We start from the raw sequence: 18,738 nt of genomic DNA on the forward strand, positions 1-18,738 counted from the left end.
TGAGCTTCCCTGAGTGCTGGGATTACAAATGTGAGCTACTGTACTCATCCTATTTTTGTTTTGTTTTGTTTTGTTTTTGAGACAGAGTCTTGCTCTGTTGCTTGGGCTAGAGTGCTGTGGCATCAGCCTACCTCACGGCAACCTCAAATTCCTGGGCTCAAGCAATCCTCTTGCCTTAGCCTCCCAAGTAGCTGGTACTACAGGCGAGTGCCACCACGGCTGGCTAATTTTTTCTGTGGCTGTTACTATATTTACACAGTGACGTAACCATTATCACAGTGTTAGAACATTTTCATCACCCTAAAAAGAAACCCTCACCTCATTACCCCTTAAAAACCCCCATCCTGGCCAGGTGCGGTGGCTCACACCTGTAATCCCGGCACTCTGGGAGGCCCACGCAGGAGGATTGCTTGAGCTCAGGAGTTTGAGACCAGCCTGAGCAAGAGCGAGACCCCATCTCTACTAAAAATAGAAAAATTAGCCAAGCGTCCTGAAGTGCACTTGTAGTCCAGCTACTCGGGAAGCTGGGGCAGGAGGATCCCTTGAGCCCAGGAGTTTGACGCTGCTTTAAGTTAAACTGACGCCATGGCACTCTACCCAGAGCTACAGAGTAAGACTCTATCTTAAAAAAACAAACAAACAAAAAACTCCATCCCTCCCAGCTTTAGGCAACTACTAATCTACTTTTTGTCTCTATGGATTTGCTCATTCTGGGCATTTCATGTAAATGGAATCATGCACTATGTGATCCATCATGACTGGCTTTTTTCACCTAGCATCATGTTTTCAAGGTTCATTCATGGATCAGTACTGCCTTTTATTGCCAAATAATATTCCAGTTGTATACAAATCACATTTGTAAACAGAACCATTTTGTTTATCCATTTATCAATTGATAGGCTTTGATTGTTTCCATTTTTTGGCTTTTATGAATAATGGTGCTATGAACATTAATGTATACATTTTTCTTGCACATATGTTTTCATTTCTCTAGGGTATTGCTTTGAGTGGAATTGCTGGGTCTTAAGGTAACTCTTTGTTTAACCTATTGAGGAACTGCCAGACAGTTTTCCAAAGCAGCGGCACCATTTTATATCTCCACCAGCACTGTATGAAAGTTAAAATTTCTCTATATTCTCACCAACATTTGTTATTATCTGTCTCTTGGATTATATGCACCAGATCGTGAGTGAATTATGTAGACTTTCATAGACAGGTTTCCAGGACAGTAGACAGTTAGAGGATGTCTTGTTGATGTTGAGCTTGCATGTTCTCTGGAAATGGATGTTATTAAATTACATACTGAAGATTTGTCACAACTGAAATATTGCTAAAAATCATTAATATTAGTTAAGGATTTTCTTGACAATATACTGTGATATTTTTGTTGACTACTACACAGAGTCACTCATTTAAAATATCACCCTGCTTTTGACCAAAATTAAGTGGAAGTAAAAAATGGATTTCATCATTATATCTGTGCCACGCAAACATGTTTGCCACTATTATTCGAGTTAAGCCGGTTGATTCAGTTGAATAGTTCTTCTGGTTTTCTAGATTAGTTAGCTTCAGTTAGTATCAAGGTCTTAAGTTTGGTTATCATAGTTAAAGGGCTTCCCAGTTACTTTGGCTTACAGTTATAAAAATTGTATTGGAATTGATATTGCTGCCAGTTTTTAAATAAGTGAAATATCTTTTAAAATTATTTTTTTCCTCTCCATTTTTTTTTTTTTTTTTTTGAGACAGAGTCTCGCTCTGTTGCCTGGGCTAGGGTGCTGTGGCATCAGCCTAGCTCACAGCAACCTCAAATTCCTGGGCTCAAGCCATCCTACTGCCTCAGCCTCCAGAGTAGCTGGGACTGCAGGCCTGTGCCACCATGCCCGGCTAATTTTTTCTATATATTTTTAGTTGTCCATATAATTTCTTTCTATTTTTAGTAGAGATGGGGTCTCACTCTTGCTCAGGCTGGTCTCGAACTGCTGAGCTCAAACGATCCACCCGCCTCAGCCTCCCAGAGTGCTAGGATTACAGGCGTGAGCCACCACGCCTGGCCTAACATTATTTTCTTGAGGGAGGTGTTGCTAAGGATGATTTCATAAATTAAAGGGGTATAGTGCTCTTGGCCAAATTGGGAACATTCTGTAATTTGGAGATTTTGCCAGTTGTTGAGTATGTCTTTTTTAATCATGCATTCCAAAACTGGGAAAATAACCACAGGATGGTTCAGGGATGAACCCGAGCTAAAACATTGATCACCTGACCTCCACAATCCCCTGTTGTGGACCACAGTGACGTTTTGAGTCTTCTAGAATTAGTGCCAGTGCAGAGCCAGTATCTAATTAGTAATCCTTTTCCCCAACCCATACTCACCTGGATGAAAGCCCCTATTATCGGTCCTTTTGGAGATGGCTGGGAGAAAAAGTAGCAGTATAGTATAAATTTTTGGCAATGTAGCAGGGTCATTCCTCAAGGGTACCTGACCTCCCCTTCATTCAGTGGGTTCTGAGTCTGTAAACTGACTCACATGTAGCAATCGATCGAGATTCTGTGACTCTTTTTTATGATTCAAGTTAGACTTTTGTTCATTTGACCTAGAACTCTTCTGCTTGTACCCATCAAGTCAGAATTTAATAGACTTCACATCTATTTCACTTCTAGAAATGCCATAGGTCTCTGGGAGTCAGACTATTCTGATAGTCAGACTCAGCTATGGTTTGAGAAGGTGGTACTAATGTCTAAAAAAAAGTATAGACTCTTGGTTTTACTTTTACTTTAGGTCCACCCTTTAATAGCATTATCTCTTTAATGGAGTATCAGGTAATTTGACTTTGTAGGCAGCTATACTCCTTCATACCTAATTAAGCTTAACATTGTCCTCTGTTAATCCCTTTTAAGCTGTCAATTTAGTCTAAGGAGGAAATGAAGACTTTAGAAACTCAGCAAATAAATGTTGATCATTTAAACTTTTACAGCAGTGAAAGAATAATGTATGGCCCTTATTCTACAAGTGTTTTTAGTTTATATGGGCTTCCTTCACGTGCTGAAGGGCTGGTGTCAACATTTGCATCTGAACCTGTTTTCATAGGTTTTTTTAAATTTTTCTTTTTTGTTTTTTTGAGACAGAATCTCGTTCTGTCGCCTGGGCTAGAGTGCCGTGGCATCAGCCTAGCTGACTGCAACCTCAAACTCCTGGCCTCAAGCAGCCCTCCTGCCTCACCCTCCCAAAGTGCTGGGATTATATGTGTTGATTCACCTCACCTGGCAACTGTATTCTTTTTCGAGATTGTCTTGGCTGTTCAGGGTATTACGATTTTTAATGGTAAAGCACCAGAGAAGTTGCCATGAAAATGAAGGACACAACAATGTTCTCTACGATGATTTTTTTATGTTGTTTTATTCAGTGCAGTAAAGTGTGAAACTAATAAGTACAAATTGTGGAAAGGATGAAAAAAAACTTATTTACAAATGCTATGATTTTTATGCCTGGACAGTTAAATCAAAAGGAGCAAACTGAAAAGCGATTAGGAAGAAGACGACTGGCTAAATGAAAAACATGAAAATTAACAGTTCCTGTGTGTCAGCAGTATCAAAAATAGGAAAAATTGACTCCTAGTTGTTATAGCTTCATATGTACAAAAAAGATGCCAGAGTGGTAAATGGCAGTTAAACCTTGATGGCCTGTAGGCCTTTATGCCTTTGGGGTTTAATCTTACCTGGGGATGATAACTAAGCCATAGTCCTGAACAGACTCAGCTGTGTAAAGCTGAGAATTGGGAAGGGGCAAGCCCAAATGTGTGGTACTGTGAAAACAGCTCACAAGTCCAAGGCATAGGACACAACCCAGCCACTTGTTTTGAATTATAGCTGTGAAAAGCTACCTGCAAGAAATGGAAACCCCAATCTTGCATGGAAATCCAGGGCAGGAAAACTAATGTGTAAATGTGTTTGGAAATGCTGAATGTTATAGGGCAGTGGCAAAAGCAGTCATTAAACTACCTTGTAAGGACTGTTCCTTAACCTGAAACGTGGAGGACTCTCCCAGAGTTGAATATGAACTCATACAAAACTTTCAAAGCACCTTACTAAAAAGATGCAACATAAGGAGAATTTACAGTTGAAGAACTGACAATAATACAGCAGTCTGAAGAAAGACTTTATTTATTACCCACAGTGCCCTTAATTTTGATACAAATGTTATCTAATATACAGTTCATATTCAGTTTCTACTGTGTTCCAGTAATGTCTTTTGCTTTGTTTTTAAACCCATGGTCAAATCAAGGGTCATGCATTGAATTTAGCATGTCTTTTTAGTGTTCTTTAGTTTGGTTTTCCTTCCTTTTTTTGTTTGTTTTTTTGGTGATAGTGACATTTTTGAAAGGTAATGAACATTTCATTTTGCCTAAAAGCGTTTTGTTAGCTCCCCTTATGAGACAGTAAGCTCTTTTAGAACAAGGAATATATCTCACTTATCCTTGCCAATTAAATTTAATAATTTTATAATATAATAATTTGGAGCAGTATGCTTCAGAAGAAGATGGGGACAGGAGGCTTAAATAATTATTAATACTTTTTTCCTTTTGGTTAGACACACCCAAGGGACCACGAGGATTCTTGTGCTTCTTACATTGATATGTCAAACACTATAGTGTACACTGCCATACACTTTATAGTTTATTTCATTATTAATAATTGCTAATAAAAATAGGCTTTTCAGTCCTCTCCTGTACTTATAACTCTTGCCATTTCCTTTTGAAAATGAGGGATATTTGGTGGTAAAGTGGATAGGTAAAATACAGTATATGGGTTTTTTTACTATCCAAGGGGAAAAGTGGTTCCAATTGGTTACATTAAAGATAATTCGTGAACGGAATAGTTTAAAAATTTATAGGCATAGAAATATTTAATTTATTGTAGAATTCTTATGTAACTAAAGCTCATTTTCATTTAAAAACTGTTTACCTCAGTTGTATCATTGAGCTCTGTATCATTGTAGAAATAAATCTTACTGATTTATGTCACTGAGAATACATGATTTGATTTGATTTCTTCTCCCTAGTTACACTTTATTATTTTTCTTTCCAGCTTCACAGGTATCTCACCGTGAAGCTCCCTCGTATGTTGCACTAATTAGAGTTCAAAAGTAGTGCTTTAAGGATACAGTGAAAGAGATACTTAATATACCCTAATAGGAATGCAAATTATTTCTGCCACTAAGCATAGTAACTTTTTAACAGCTATAGTGAGGTATAATTCACTCAATTTTAGAACATTTTCATCACCTCAGAAAGAAACCCCATACCCTTTAGCTATAACCCCCATGTCCCTCCTCTCCTACCTCCAACCCTAAGCAACTACTAATTTACTTTCTGTCTGTCCTAGATTTCCCTATTCTGGATTTTCATATGAGTGGAATCATTTGATATGTGGTCTATTGTGATTGGCTTCTGTTACTTCAGTGAAATGTTGTCAGGGTTCATTTATATTGTTTATCCATATTTGATTCATTTTTATAGCCAAATATTCATTATATTGATATACCACACTTTGTTTATTCATTTGTATGTTGATAGACGTTTGGGTTGTTTCATCCTTTTGGCTTTTGTGAATCATGCTGCTATATACAGTTGTATCCACATTTTTTGTGCATGTTTTCACTTCTCTTAGGTACTGTATGTTTATATACATAGGAGTTGGATTTTTGGATCATATGGTAATTCTGTGTTTAATTGTCGAGGAATTAACTGCCTGACTTTCTGAAAGTGGACGTGTCATTTTACATTCCCAGTGACAGTATAGGAGGGTTCTGATTTCTCCACATTCTTGCCAACATTTCTTGTCTGAGTTTTAGATTCTTGCCATCCTAGTGAGTGTGAAGTGGTATCTCATTGTCCTTTTGATTTGTATTTCCCTGATGGTTAATGATGTTGAGCTTTTTTCATGTACTTATCGGTCATTTACATATTGTCTTTGGAAAAACATCTATTTAGATCTTTTGTGCATTTTTGAATTGGGTTCTCTTTCTTATTAGTGAATTGTAAGAACTTTTCATATTGCATACAAGTCTGTTATCAGATATGTAGATTTGCAAATATTTTCTTCTGTTTTGTGGATTGTCTTTTTATTTACATCTTTTGAATCATAAAAGTTTTTAATAAGTGGAATTTTTCTATTTTTTTCTTTTCTTGGTGGCGCTTTTGGTGTCATATCTAAGAATCCTTTGTTCAATCCGAGGCCATAAAGAGTTACCTGTATGTTTTCTTCTAAGCATTTTACAATCTAGCCCTTATGTTTAAGTGTTTGATCCATTTTGAGTTATTTTTTGGATTTGGTATGAAGTAAAAATACTTTCATTGTTTTGCCTGTGTATTTAGTTGTCCTGGCACCATTTGGTTAAAAGACAATTCTTTGCCTCACTGAATGGTGTTGGTACCCTTGACAAAAATCATTTGTCGATAATTATGGATTTATTCCTGAACTCTCAATTCTATTCCATTGATCTATTATTATGACAATATTGTACTGTCTGATTACTGTTGCTTTGTAGTGTCTTGAAGTCAGAGAGTATGAACCCTTTTACTTTTTTGGGATTGCTTTGCTTATTCTGGTTCCTTGCTATTTCACAAGAGTTTTAGAATTAGCCTATCAATTTCTACAAAGAAGTCAGCTGGGATTCTGCTAGGGTTTCTCTTGAATCTATAGATCGATCAGAGGAGTACAGTTTTCTTTTGCTATCCAAAGGGCTTTGGTTCCAGGAGCCCCTGTGGATACCAAGATCTGAGGATGCTCAAGTCCGTTATATAAAATGGTATAGTATTTGCAAATAACTTATGCACATCCTCCTGTATACTTTATTTATTTACTTTTAGAGACAGGGTCTCCCTCTGTCACCCAGGCTGGAGTGCAGTGGTGTGATCATAGCTCACTGCAACCTCGAACTCCTGGGCTCAAGTGATCCTCCCACCTTGGCCTCCCAAAGTGTTGGGATTACAGGCATGAGCCAGCCTGCCTGGCCTTAAATTCGTTGTTAAATCAGGTATTTTGTCATTCCCACAGGCAATTAGTTTTGCTTGATTTTATTTCTCTTTTGTATGGATTATACTTTTCTATTTCTTTGCATGCTTCATGATTTTTTGTTGGGTGCTGAACATTTTAGAAGATATATTGTAGCAACTTTGGGTACTGATTGCTTTCTCGTTGCCTGGATCTTGTTGTAATTTGCTTTTTTGTTTTTTAGTCACTGGCGGGATTTTTTTTGTGAATTCTGTTCTACCACACCCTCTCACCCTTCCCCCTAGTGTCAAACCTCTGAATTTGTTCCTCAGAGAGGCACACCTTTAGGGAAGCCTACAGTAGTAACCCTGGGATGTTGGTAGGACTTTCTTCCTCTTTCCCTGACCCTACCCAGCTGTTAAACTACTATTGATATTTCCCAGTTGCTCCATTGTTTTCAACAATGCTTCGGGGCATAAATTTTTTCTATAAACTAAACCAATCCAATTGCAGTACCTTTGAAAGAGACATTTCTAAGATCTTTGTTAGCTATTTGTTCTCATCCCAGGAGGGCTTCTATCTGTTTTGTGCTCTCATTCTCTCCTACAAACTAGCCAGCCTACTTTCTAGGCTGTATCCTCATTACACCTAAGTATCTGCTTCTAGTTGCCTATTACCACAGCCTTCACTGCTCGTGGAAGCAGACTTAAACTTGTTATACTCTATTGCAAATGAAGTCAGGTCCTTCTGGATATTTTGTGTTCCTCCTTCTTTAGGCAGAATATCTGAGCTAAAGTTCTGGAGGGTAGGGGTGGGGACAATGGCAAGCTTTTCTGTGAGTGATACCCCAGCTCTGGGAGCTGAGTGCTGGGATGGGTGGGGGAAGATGAGCAGCCTGAAGTCCTTGGCTTGTCTGTCCTGTTGTAGAACCACTGTCTCATGAGTGCTTTTGGGTCCCCGGTATTCTCTGTGTTCCATTCCTATGGTAGAGCTCTGTCCCACAGACAGGGTTAGAGAGAAGAAGGGAACCCCCTGCCTTTGATGGTACTTGCCTGGGACTTAGCCTCAGCAACAGGGGACTGGGGGCAGCATGAGAAACACTAAAGTCATGCTCCTCCCAATAAGAGAGCCCTCAGGTTTGAATCTTGGGTAAGAGGGGTCCTGTGTTCTTGGCTGCAGCTTCTGGAGCCAAGCTGCGATGGAGGGGTTTGTCTTGGTTCAGACACCACAGACTGTCATCTTTCTGACTGAATTTTCATAGATTTTGTTGAATGGATGTTTCTTCATTTGCCTTTAGGACCATTTCCAGAGTCTTTGAATGCTTGTGTTTTTATAATTTTCACCAGTTTCACTGAGGAGCAGACCTCTGGAGCTCCTCACACTATTATGCTGGAAGTTGATCTCTTATAACTTTGTCTTTTGAGTTAGCATTCATCCCTCCATAAGACATGACTTAGAAAAGCATTTTTTTCATTATAAGCCCTGACTACTTTTTATAAGGATCTCTTAGTACATACACTCCTTAACATCTCAATTTTCAGATACTGCTTTTATGGTATAAGAGGCCAGAAAAGTTGATTTCCCATGCTTATTTTCCTTAAATAATGAATTCAGGACATAAATTCTATTTTTTTCTCTCTCTCTTTTTTTATTCTATTTTTTTGTCTTTAGGACATGAATTCTGGAAGGGGAAATCTGCATATGAGTAGAGAGTTTGTAAAAGAAATGAAAATAATAATAGCTAGAGAATTTTTATTTTACTTATTTATTGTTTTGAGACAGAGTCTTGCTCTATTGCCTGGGCTAGAGTGCTGTGGCATCAGCCTAGCCCATAGCAGTCTCAAACTCCTGGACTCAAGTGATCTTCCTGCCTCAGCCTCCCAAGTAGCTGGGACTACAGGTGCTTGCCACCATGCACAGCTAATTTTTTGTTTCTATTTTTAGTTGCCCAGCTAATTTTTCTATTTTTAGTAGAGACAGGGGTCTCGCTCTTGCTCAGGCTGGTCTCAAACTCCTGACCTCAAACGATCCTCCCACCTTAGCACTTGGCCAGAGTGCTAGGATTACAGGCATGAGCTGCACCCTGCCGGCTAGAGAATTTTAACATGGAAGCACAGTACTGTGGCTTATTTCTTTTCAAGATGGCTTGGAGCTGTTGCAGTTAACTCTTGGCTTCTCTGACCTGTCTTAGACTTCAAAATCAACAGTCTGCAAGCAGTTTTGCTGTCACCTTAAATTAAAATTTCTTTTGATTTATTATGATTTTTTTCTTTCCAGGGGCCACTCAATAGTGAGTCTTCCAACCAGAGCTTGTGCAGTGTGGGGTCCTTGAGTGATAAAGAAGTAGAGGTAAGAAGCTACATGCATTGTAGGACTTTGCATTTTCACACACCTTCAGTCTGGGTTAAAAGATAGCACCACATAGGAACTCCAGGGGCGCTGTTACAGTCTGTGTGAATGGTTCCCCTTTGAGTTGTGTGCTCTTTGCGTCTATACAACGATGACATGGCCCTCATGGGTTTTTATTATTATAATCATGAATGAGCCTTGTCTTTTTAAAAAAAATTTTTGCATAGTTGCCATCAGTAAAGGGTAGAAGTTTGCAATTGTAGTTGAATTAGCTTATGTGCCCTTGAATTAAAACTTGTCTGTACTTCAATAGCATGAGTCACTGGCTGACTTTAGTAATAGAATTTGAAGGGATTTTGTTTGTTTGTTGCATTTTTTTTTTTTTTTTTTTTTTGCTTAAATGGAAAATCAGAGTTTTTTAAATTAGGCAAATAACCTAGCTGCATAGATACAGGTCTAAGTCTGCAACCACCTACTTTGCACTTAGATAAAACTTTCAATAAATTAGAGTCAGTTGCTTGGCTATGTAGATCTTTCCATTTTGGTAAAAAAGAATTGAGTTTAAACTCTTTTAAAGTAGAAATATTATAACAGCAGTTGTCTGAGAGCCTACTGAACAGTAGACATTTGTCCTACATTTGTGCGTTATAAAATATGTAAGCTTTGTAGCAACTCTGATTTACAGATGAATAAATTGAAGCTCTGATATTTTAAGCAGTTTGTCAAAAATTGCATAGATGGTTTGGTTCTAGACCTGTACTCCTTTACTCAGTTTTAAAAAATAGGACACTGATTCAGGACTTGTCTGTGCCAGTTATATCTCTTTATACATTTGATATTTTGTACATACTCTCTATTTTTCCTAATGTGAAAAAGTTACCAAAATGCTAATTATGACATATATGGTATTTAACAGACTCCTGAGAAAAAGCAGAATGACCAGCGAAATCGGAAAAGAAAAGCTGAACCATATGAAACTAGCCAAGGTAGTAATAATTTCACACCAATAAAAATACTAAATTTTTATGTGCTTAAATAGAATTTTCTAACTCACACTAAATAATTAGTTTGTACACAGGGATTCCTCACAAAGGTTTGTGTACCTTAAGGGGATATCGGGTCTTTATTATAGACTTGCCATTTGATATACACTTGACAAAACAGTACCAATTCTTTGGGGACTCTTGTTTTCCCTGCTGTAAGTTAACGATCTTCTCACCACAGGTTTTTCTTCAGAACAAGCATATACTGTACAGAAAAGAGATTTACGCTGGAGTTTTAACTCTGTCTTATATTAGAGCAGTGATTTGTTAATAATAGACAGCCAGAAATAGCTTCATTTAGATTGCTGTCCTTTCTACCTATTGTTCTTCCATGGCAATTTTTTAAAATTTATTTTCAGTGTTTTAGAGACAGGATCTCACTCTGTCACCCAGGCTGGAGTGCAATGGTGTGATCGTAGCTCACTGCAACCTCCAACTCCCAGGCTCAAGTGAAAAATTCTTCCTTTCACTGCTTGTTTGGCCTTTATTATATGGAAGAAACACTTGTTCTTAGGGTACATTTGTTATTAGGTCTTTAAATATGAAATGTCCGATTTCAAGTGAGAAGTGTAGTTTATTATATCTCAAACAAGAAGCAGTACAATTAATCAAAGTATGCACCTAAACTGTCAACACAGTTTTGCCATCTTAATGGTAGCTTATTTATGCCAGCAGCAAAGAAGCCTGGATAGTGAGTGTTGATAAAATTGCGAAAGGTGTTTTCCACAGCTTGTAGACAATTGAATATTTTTCCTTGCAAGAAGTGGTCCAAAGCCTGGAAGAAGTGGTAGTCAGTTGGTGCAAGGTGAATGACAGAGAATTTCTAAGTCCAGCTTCTGTAGTTTGATCAGCATTGTTTGTGCAACATGTGGTCAAATGTTGTCTTGCAAGAGAATTGGCCTGTCTCTATTTTCTAATCTCAGCTGCTTAATCACAAGCATCCTCATCATTTCATCTAACTGGTTGCAGTAGATTTCTGCTGTAATGGATTGACCAGGTTTTATGAAGCTATAGTGGCTAATACCAGTGTTGGGCCATCAGACAGACACCATTAGCTTTTTGTTGATGAATATTCGGTTTTGGACTGTGTTTTGGTACTTCACCTTTATCCAGCCATTGTGCTGAATGCTTGCAATTGCCAAAAAGAATCCATTTTTCATCACACATCACAATAACGGTGTAGAAATGGTTCACCTCTATGTCTTGACAGCAAAGAAAGGCAAGCTTTAAGACGATTTCTCTTTTGATGCTCATTTAATTCATGTAGAACCCATTTATCCAGCTTCTTTACCTTGCCCATTTATTTCAAATGATCTAATATCGTTCGAATAGTAACGTCAAACTTTGCTGCTAATTCATGCGTAGGTTGAGACAGATTTGCTTCTGCTATAGCTTTCAGCTCATCATTATCCACTTTGGTCTCAGGTCACCCATGTGGCTCATTTTCAATATTAAAATCACCAGAATGGAACTTCTCAAACTATCAGTGTACTGTGCATTCATTAGCCACATCCTTCCCAAACACTTCATTGGTATTTCCAGCTGTCTGCACTGCATTGGTTCCATGATGGAACTCATATTTGAAAGTAACATGAATTTTTGACTAATCCGTGGTTTCAAGAAAATTGCTCTAAAAAATTTTGAAAGATAATCACGAGCCAAATTGTGCGTTTGAAAGACTGAGGATGTACCTTCACAATAAAAATAAAGCAAGACATGTCAGAGTGAAATGTCAGATATCAACTGTTAAACTTAGCACTTAAGGAAATGAGTTATTTCATACTTAATAACCTAATAAAAGTAAAGTTGACACTTGAGTTTATAGCAATGTATGCAGAATTGAATACATAGTACATTTTAGTGAATGATGATTTACATGTGTATTGGAAAAACTGTACTTACTTTGGTTTCATTTTCAGGGAAAGGCACTCCTAGGGGACATAAAATTAGTGATTACTTTGAGGTAAGTTAAATTTTTGGAAAAAAAACTTAAATCTAAATTATTGTGTTCATTTATAATTTTAGAAAGCAATATTCTGCGTTTATTGTGTTCTTCTACCCTTCCTCCCCATCTTCATCTATCAGTGCTGCCCTGTCTCTCAATAAGAGGAAACTATTGTTGACTTTCTAAATTTAAATTTATTATGTGTCTTGTCTGTGATGATATAAGAATTCACAAATGAAGTGATTTTTCTCTTGGCCAGATGAGGTTTTGTGTCTTATAAAGATTTAGGTGGAATGACGTGGAATCTTCTTTTGTCCTCTTTGCTTAGTCCAGTGGAGCATGTAGCGAGTTCACTGACCCATCTTTAGTGGTTACTAAAGAAAACACTAACATCCACTGCACCACTGTATTTCTGCTCTCTGTATTTTGAGACAAGAAGGGAAAACATTCTTCTCTCATGTCCTTTCAAAACCATGTGTACCTTCAGCTTTCTAGCCATGTGTTCTTTATATGTTGGTGCATTTTTGCTGGAGCTCCTTCTTAAAAATCTCATGGAAACCATAGCAGAATTTGACTTATGTGGCATTTGCTCTCTAGAGTAAGATGGATTGACTTAAAGGGGCCATATATAATTAAGACCTGTTTGTTTATTAATCTTTTACTCTCCTTATCTGAAGCATAGTACTGTTTTGAATTATTCATATCCGTTTTTCCCTGTTGGCCAGTTTGCTGGGGGAAGCGGGCCAGGAACCAGCCCTGGCAGAAGTGTTCCACCAGTTGCACGATCCTCACCGCAACATTCCTTATCCAATCCCTTACCGGTAAGCATTCACCTGGAGAAATTTGACACCTGTTGTAGGAGACAAGAAGCCCAGGAACACTCAAGCAAAGTTTCTCTTTCCTTAGTCACCAGTGGGGAATGAGGCATTAGGGAGAAAACTTTATAGTTTTACCTATGAATCACTTAGTTAGATTCAAGTCTGTATCAGTAAATTCCCCTTTTATAAGAGCTAACCTTGTTTTCTCAGTGTAATAAATTGGCTCTAAGCCTGCAGCTTAGTGGTCTGTAAGGAAGTGATTCCAATCCAAATATTAGATTTTTATCCTTGCCAAACTTATATGTTCCTATAAGTTCTTTTCCTTTTTAAAATTTGATCAGCTCCTAGTATTTGAGTTTATCTCCAGGGCTTACTCAGCGATGCTGTAGAAAAGCTAATGCTGTACAGATTTTTGGTAAGTTTGTTTCTAGCCTATAAGTAAAATCTGAAGGTGTCAGAAACATTATACCTAAGTCAGTGGTTCTTAACTGGGGGCAGTTTTGCTCCTCAGGGTACATTTGTGAATATTTGGAGTCATTTCTGGTTGTCACAACTAGGAGGTAGGAGGGGCATGGTGCCATAGGCATCTATGGGCTGAGGTCAGGGATGCTGGTAAACATCCTATAATGTTAGGACAGCCTTCCTACGACAAAGAATTATATTACTCAGCTATTAGAAAGAATGGCGATATGGCATCTCTTTGGTTCTCCTGGAGAGAGTTGGAACCCATTCTATTAAGTGAAGTATCCCAAGAATGGAAAAATAAACACCACATATACTCACCAGCAAACTGGTTTCCCTGATCATCACCTAAGTGCACATTTGGGAATAACACCAATTGGGTATCGGACAGAGGTGGGAGCTGGGGGGAAGGGATGGGTGTATACCTACTTGATGAGTACGATGCGCACTGCCTGGGGAATGGACACGCTTGAATATCAGACTCGGGGGGGATAGGGGGGGCATGGGCAATATATATAACCTGAACTTTTGTACCCCCATAATGAGCTGAAAAAAAAAAAACCCACATAAATAGATTTTAAAATAATGTTAAACATACAAATCAAAGGTAGGAAACTAAAGTAAAAGTATATGCTTTTTCCCAGAAAAAGAAAAATATGAATGTAGAAAGTATACTACTTTTAATCCACTTACAATAAGAGAATCAGAAAATAAAAAATATCCATTTTATCATAAAAAAATAAATAAAATACAGCATTTTGTTTTTAAATGTAAAAAAAAAAAAGTCATTAGTGCTGAGATTGAGAATTCCTGAGCTAGCTAATATAGGATTGTGTTAATTTGCTCCAGTGCCTTTGGATTGTTTGTTGATACCATTCAAGACCTCCCTACCTAAGAGTGTGCTCTGTCCACTAAGCCTTAAGTATTGCCTTAGGTGGGATCTTGGGGGATGGAGTCTCCACGATCAGGAGTTTTTTTTCTAGATCTCTGTGTTTAGGAAAGTTGTTTTTCTTTGTCTCAGTAGAGTTGTATAATACCCCTCTTTTCCTAAGTGATTTAGGCTTCTGTATTGTTAAAGTATTTTAAAATGTACTTCCTCCTTCTCTACTGTCTCATAAAAACATGCATTCATTAGGATGATTGTAATTATTAGTTAAAACTGATTGCCACACGTGTTTTATTATGAAAATAGAATAAAAACTTCAAAAACAAAATGATCCTTTCTAATTTAATGAAAAATTTGTTATTTTTTTTACTGTTTTCTGTGTGTGAGTTATGTGCAACTTGAAAAATAGTTCTTGTGGCTCCCAAGGTGAAGAGACATGTGAGTTACATATGCTTCACTAGGCCTCGGGCTCAAAACTTGCATGGGTTAAATACAATTCACATGGCAGTTAATGTATTAAAGCGCTTATGAAAACAACAAAAAAATTTTTGCTATTATTTTGTCATTCTTGGCATATTTAAAAATAATAGAGATGTTTGATGTGTAGGTCTGTTTGGATAGATTGAGGTTTGTTAGATAATTGTTGCAGAGGCATATGTCTCTATTTTTCTCAAGTTTTAAACCAATTAAACTTTTAAAAATATGAAGGATTGCAGAGTATCTGTTTGGAACAAATATGTTTTGTAGAATTTCTCAATATTGTCTATCTCTTTTCTTCTGGAAATCCTCTTTTTCATTTGGTTTTTAATAGTGTAACCATCCATCTTTTGTGTGTCAGTTTAGGTCAAGTCTTACCTGAAGACAAAAGAAATGTATTCAGTGATCTGTAGACATTTCTGTCAGTTGTGTGAATGTGACTGGGCACCGTCATCACTATGCAAATATAAGTGTATATTGGATGTTGAAGTAGAAACCTTAGTTTCCCTTTCCATTGTACTGAGAAGCTCTTTATCCTCCCAACTTGTATTCTGTGCTTTGTTGTTATAATCACTGATTTATTTATACCACTCAGTTCCTTTAACCACTTTCTCTCCATCATACTTGCCTGAAAAAACCCAGCTCTGGTTAATTCTCTATCCTTTCTGTGTCTGCCTCTAAACAGCTCAGCATGGTTCAAGGAAAACACACACACCCACACTGACTTGATTTTACCTTCCATTCATGACCACTGACTTCATGTGCACCCCTTGCTGTCTGCCAGTCCTACCATATTTCTAGTTAATTCTCTTTCCTCAATGGATAGTTCATATTTTGTCATCTCCTGCAAACCTCCAGTAACAGTTCTACTATCTTAACTGATGGCCTTGCTGTTTCATTTTACTGAGAAAATAAAAACAATCAGAAGAGAAATTCCACATGCTCCTGATTTGGCAAGCTACTTTCATCAGTACCCACACCTGCCTTTTGGGATGAGTGAACTTGCTAGCCCTTCACTTGGGTATATTTCTGCTGGGGTTAGCTCTCTAGATTTTTGTTTGCTTAAAATTATTTTGCAAGGAATTTTTACTGTGTATATTTTTAGATTGGCATTTTTTCCTTTTAACACAATTAAGTAGTTTATCATTACCGTCTTCTGGCTCCCGTTGTTATTGTTTAAGAAACAAGTCTCTAGGTAATCATAGGGATGGGGGGAGAAAAGGAAGAAACCAGCTTTCACTTGTCTGTTGTTTCTCTGAAGGTATCTGCTTTTTTTCCCTGGCTGCTTTAGAAATCTTTATCTATTGAATTTTGTAGTTTTATTATGATGTGTCTTTTAATTTCTTTTGCTTATGATTTGTTGGGCTTCTGGAATCTGAGGGGTTGGTGTTTTTATCAATTGTGAATAATTATTAGCTATTGTCTTTTCAGATATTATGTTTGTTAACCATATGTTAAGACCATCCCATCAACATGCTTCTTGACTTCTTTTTTTGTATTTTTTATCTTTTTGTCTTTATACACCATTATGGATAATTTCTTCTCGCTTTTCAGTTCCCAAATTTTCTGTCTTGTCTCTAATTTGCTATGAAACCCACTGAATTTGTAATTTTTGTTACTGCTTTTTTAAAGAAAATTTTGTGTTCCCTGCAGATATTTTTGTCTTGTCTTTTATTTTTTTAAATGTTGTAGACATGATTATTTTATAATCTAATAATTTTGTTACCTGAAGTTTTTACGAATCTGTTTCTGCTATCTCTTGTTTTCCTTAGTTTTTGCTCATAGCTTTGTTTCTTTTATGCTTTGGGGTGTGTGTTTGCTTGTTTGTTTGTTTTTGAGACAGTCTACCTCTGTTGCCCCAGTTAGAGTGCTGCAGTGGCATCATCATAGCTCATAGCAACCTCAAATTCCTGGGCGTAAGCAGTCGTCCTGCCTCAGCCTCCCCAGTAGCTGGGACTATAGGCGTGCACCACCAACTAATTTTTGTATTTTTTGTAGAGATGGGGTCTCACTCTTGCTCAGGCTGGTCTCGAGCTCCTGACTTCAAGCAATCCTCCCACCTGGGCCTGCCAGAGTGCTAGGATTACAGGCGTGAGCCACCGTGCCTGGCTTATGCTTTGTTTTTTAACTGTGTAGTCCTGATCTTGGAAAGTTATTTGTGAGGTTTCTTTGAGGTCTAGGATGAAGATGTGTTCCTCCAGGGAGAATTTTTATTTGCTTTATTCAAGTGCCTAGAGATTTAACCTGTTACTACTTTAAACTACTGAATTTATGGCTTACATATTATTTGTTTGGTTTGCTTATTTTGTTTGTTTCTTTCAAACACAGGAAATAATGATTTGGATTGTGTTCACATTTTTCAAGGGAACCCCCATCCCTTACACTGCCAAAGCAACTTCCTTGCAGGCCCCTCAAGGTGGGGGAAGCTTTTCTTCTGGTTTATCCTTTCATTGAGAATGTAGCCCTTGAGAGGTCCAGCTTGAAGTGGCAAGTGTTTCTTATTGAACCTTCTGCCCTGAGTGGGCTTTGGTCTGTGACTGTCTGCTTGACATCATGGTACCCTGGAAGTGGAAATTGAAGATCAGCAGGGGCCCGTAGGTCATATATGACTTTGGTGCTTCTTTTACCTGTCTCATGTTCCTAATTTCCCCTGGTAGATCCTTAATATTTTGTCAAGTCTTAAGTGCTTTTAATTTTTTTAAATATATTTTATCCCATCTTTATAGTTTTTTTCAAGGGGAGGTTGGTTCAAACATCCTAACCTGTCATATTTCTAGAAGTGTTTTTGAATCTTTCGACCCTTGGCAGACATTTATTGCATATGTGGCAGATGATTAATTTTAATGTTGCAGTTTCAGAGATACATTCTCCCTGTATAGTAAGCGTACTGTGATGAATGATTAAACGGTTGCATTTGGTGGGGTCAGAGTGTTGATCTTGAGTAGGACTCTACTCCTAGATTTGCAAACTAAATTCCTTTGTCAGGGTCATTTAGATTAGTTTCTTTTACTTTTATTTTCTAAAATGAAAATGTTAAACAAGTCGGGCGTGGTGAGTCACACTTACAATCCTAGCACTTTGGGAGGCTGAGGCAGGAGGATCACTTGAAACCAGGAGTTTGAGACCAGCCTGGGCTACATAGCAAGACCTCATCTCTTAAAAAAAAAAAAAAATTAGCTGGGCATGGTGATATACAACTGTAGTCTCAGATCCTTGGGAGGCTGAGGTGGGAGTATTGCTTGAGCCCAGGAGTTCCAAGCTGCAGTAAACTGTGATGGTGCTATTGCACCCCAGCCTGAGTGACAGAGAGAGACCCTATCTCTAAAAAAAAAAAAAAAAAAAAAAAAGAAAATGTTAAATGGCTTTTCCTGATAAAGAGGTACATGATGCTGAATATGAAAGTTCCACAATTCAAACGTGGTAAAATAGAAAGTCTCCTCCAAAAGAACTGTTCCTGAAGAGTGCAGTGAGCAAGTATTTCTAGACCTTTTCTGTATATATACACGTACATTTATATAGATTTCCAAATTTCCAGTTTATTAATTTAATATCCTGTAAACATTTGTATTCTATAAGTAGTGCTGTAATGAATGTCCTTGTACATTCTTCTGTACTTACACATTTTTTTTCTTTAGATAAATTCCCTAATTGTAATTCCCAAGTCAAAGAGTATACTCATTTAAAAATGTCATCACTGGCCAGGTGTGATGGCTCACTCCTGTAATCCTAGCACTCTGGAAGGCCGAGGCAGGAGGATTGCTTGAGCTC

The 18,738-nt window shown here is 37.6% G+C and overlaps 1 protein-coding gene across 2 annotated transcripts in view; it reads left to right on the top strand.

The window, feature by feature from the left end:
- The window catches only part of TLK2 (tousled like kinase 2), a 103,101-nt gene that overhangs the window by 22,571 nt on the left and 61,792 nt on the right, over positions 1 to 18,738 (top strand). Inside the window, exons 3-6 of one of the 2 annotated variants that reach the window (XM_069481591.1) lie at positions 9,268 to 9,339; positions 10,256 to 10,325; positions 12,302 to 12,345; positions 13,053 to 13,148. In XM_069481591.1, coding sequence (XP_069337692.1) covers positions 9,268 to 9,339; positions 10,256 to 10,325; positions 12,302 to 12,345; positions 13,053 to 13,148 — 282 coding nt within the window. The remainder of the gene's footprint in view (positions 1 to 9,267; positions 9,340 to 10,255; positions 10,326 to 12,301; positions 12,346 to 13,052; positions 13,149 to 18,738) is intronic. The other variant, XM_069481590.1, reaches the window with a different exon arrangement.

Source organism: Eulemur rufifrons, chromosome 9 (assembly GCF_041146395.1).
Source record: "Eulemur rufifrons isolate Redbay chromosome 9, OSU_ERuf_1, whole genome shotgun sequence".
NCBI lineage: Eukaryota > Metazoa > Chordata > Mammalia > Primates > Lemuridae > Eulemur > Eulemur rufifrons.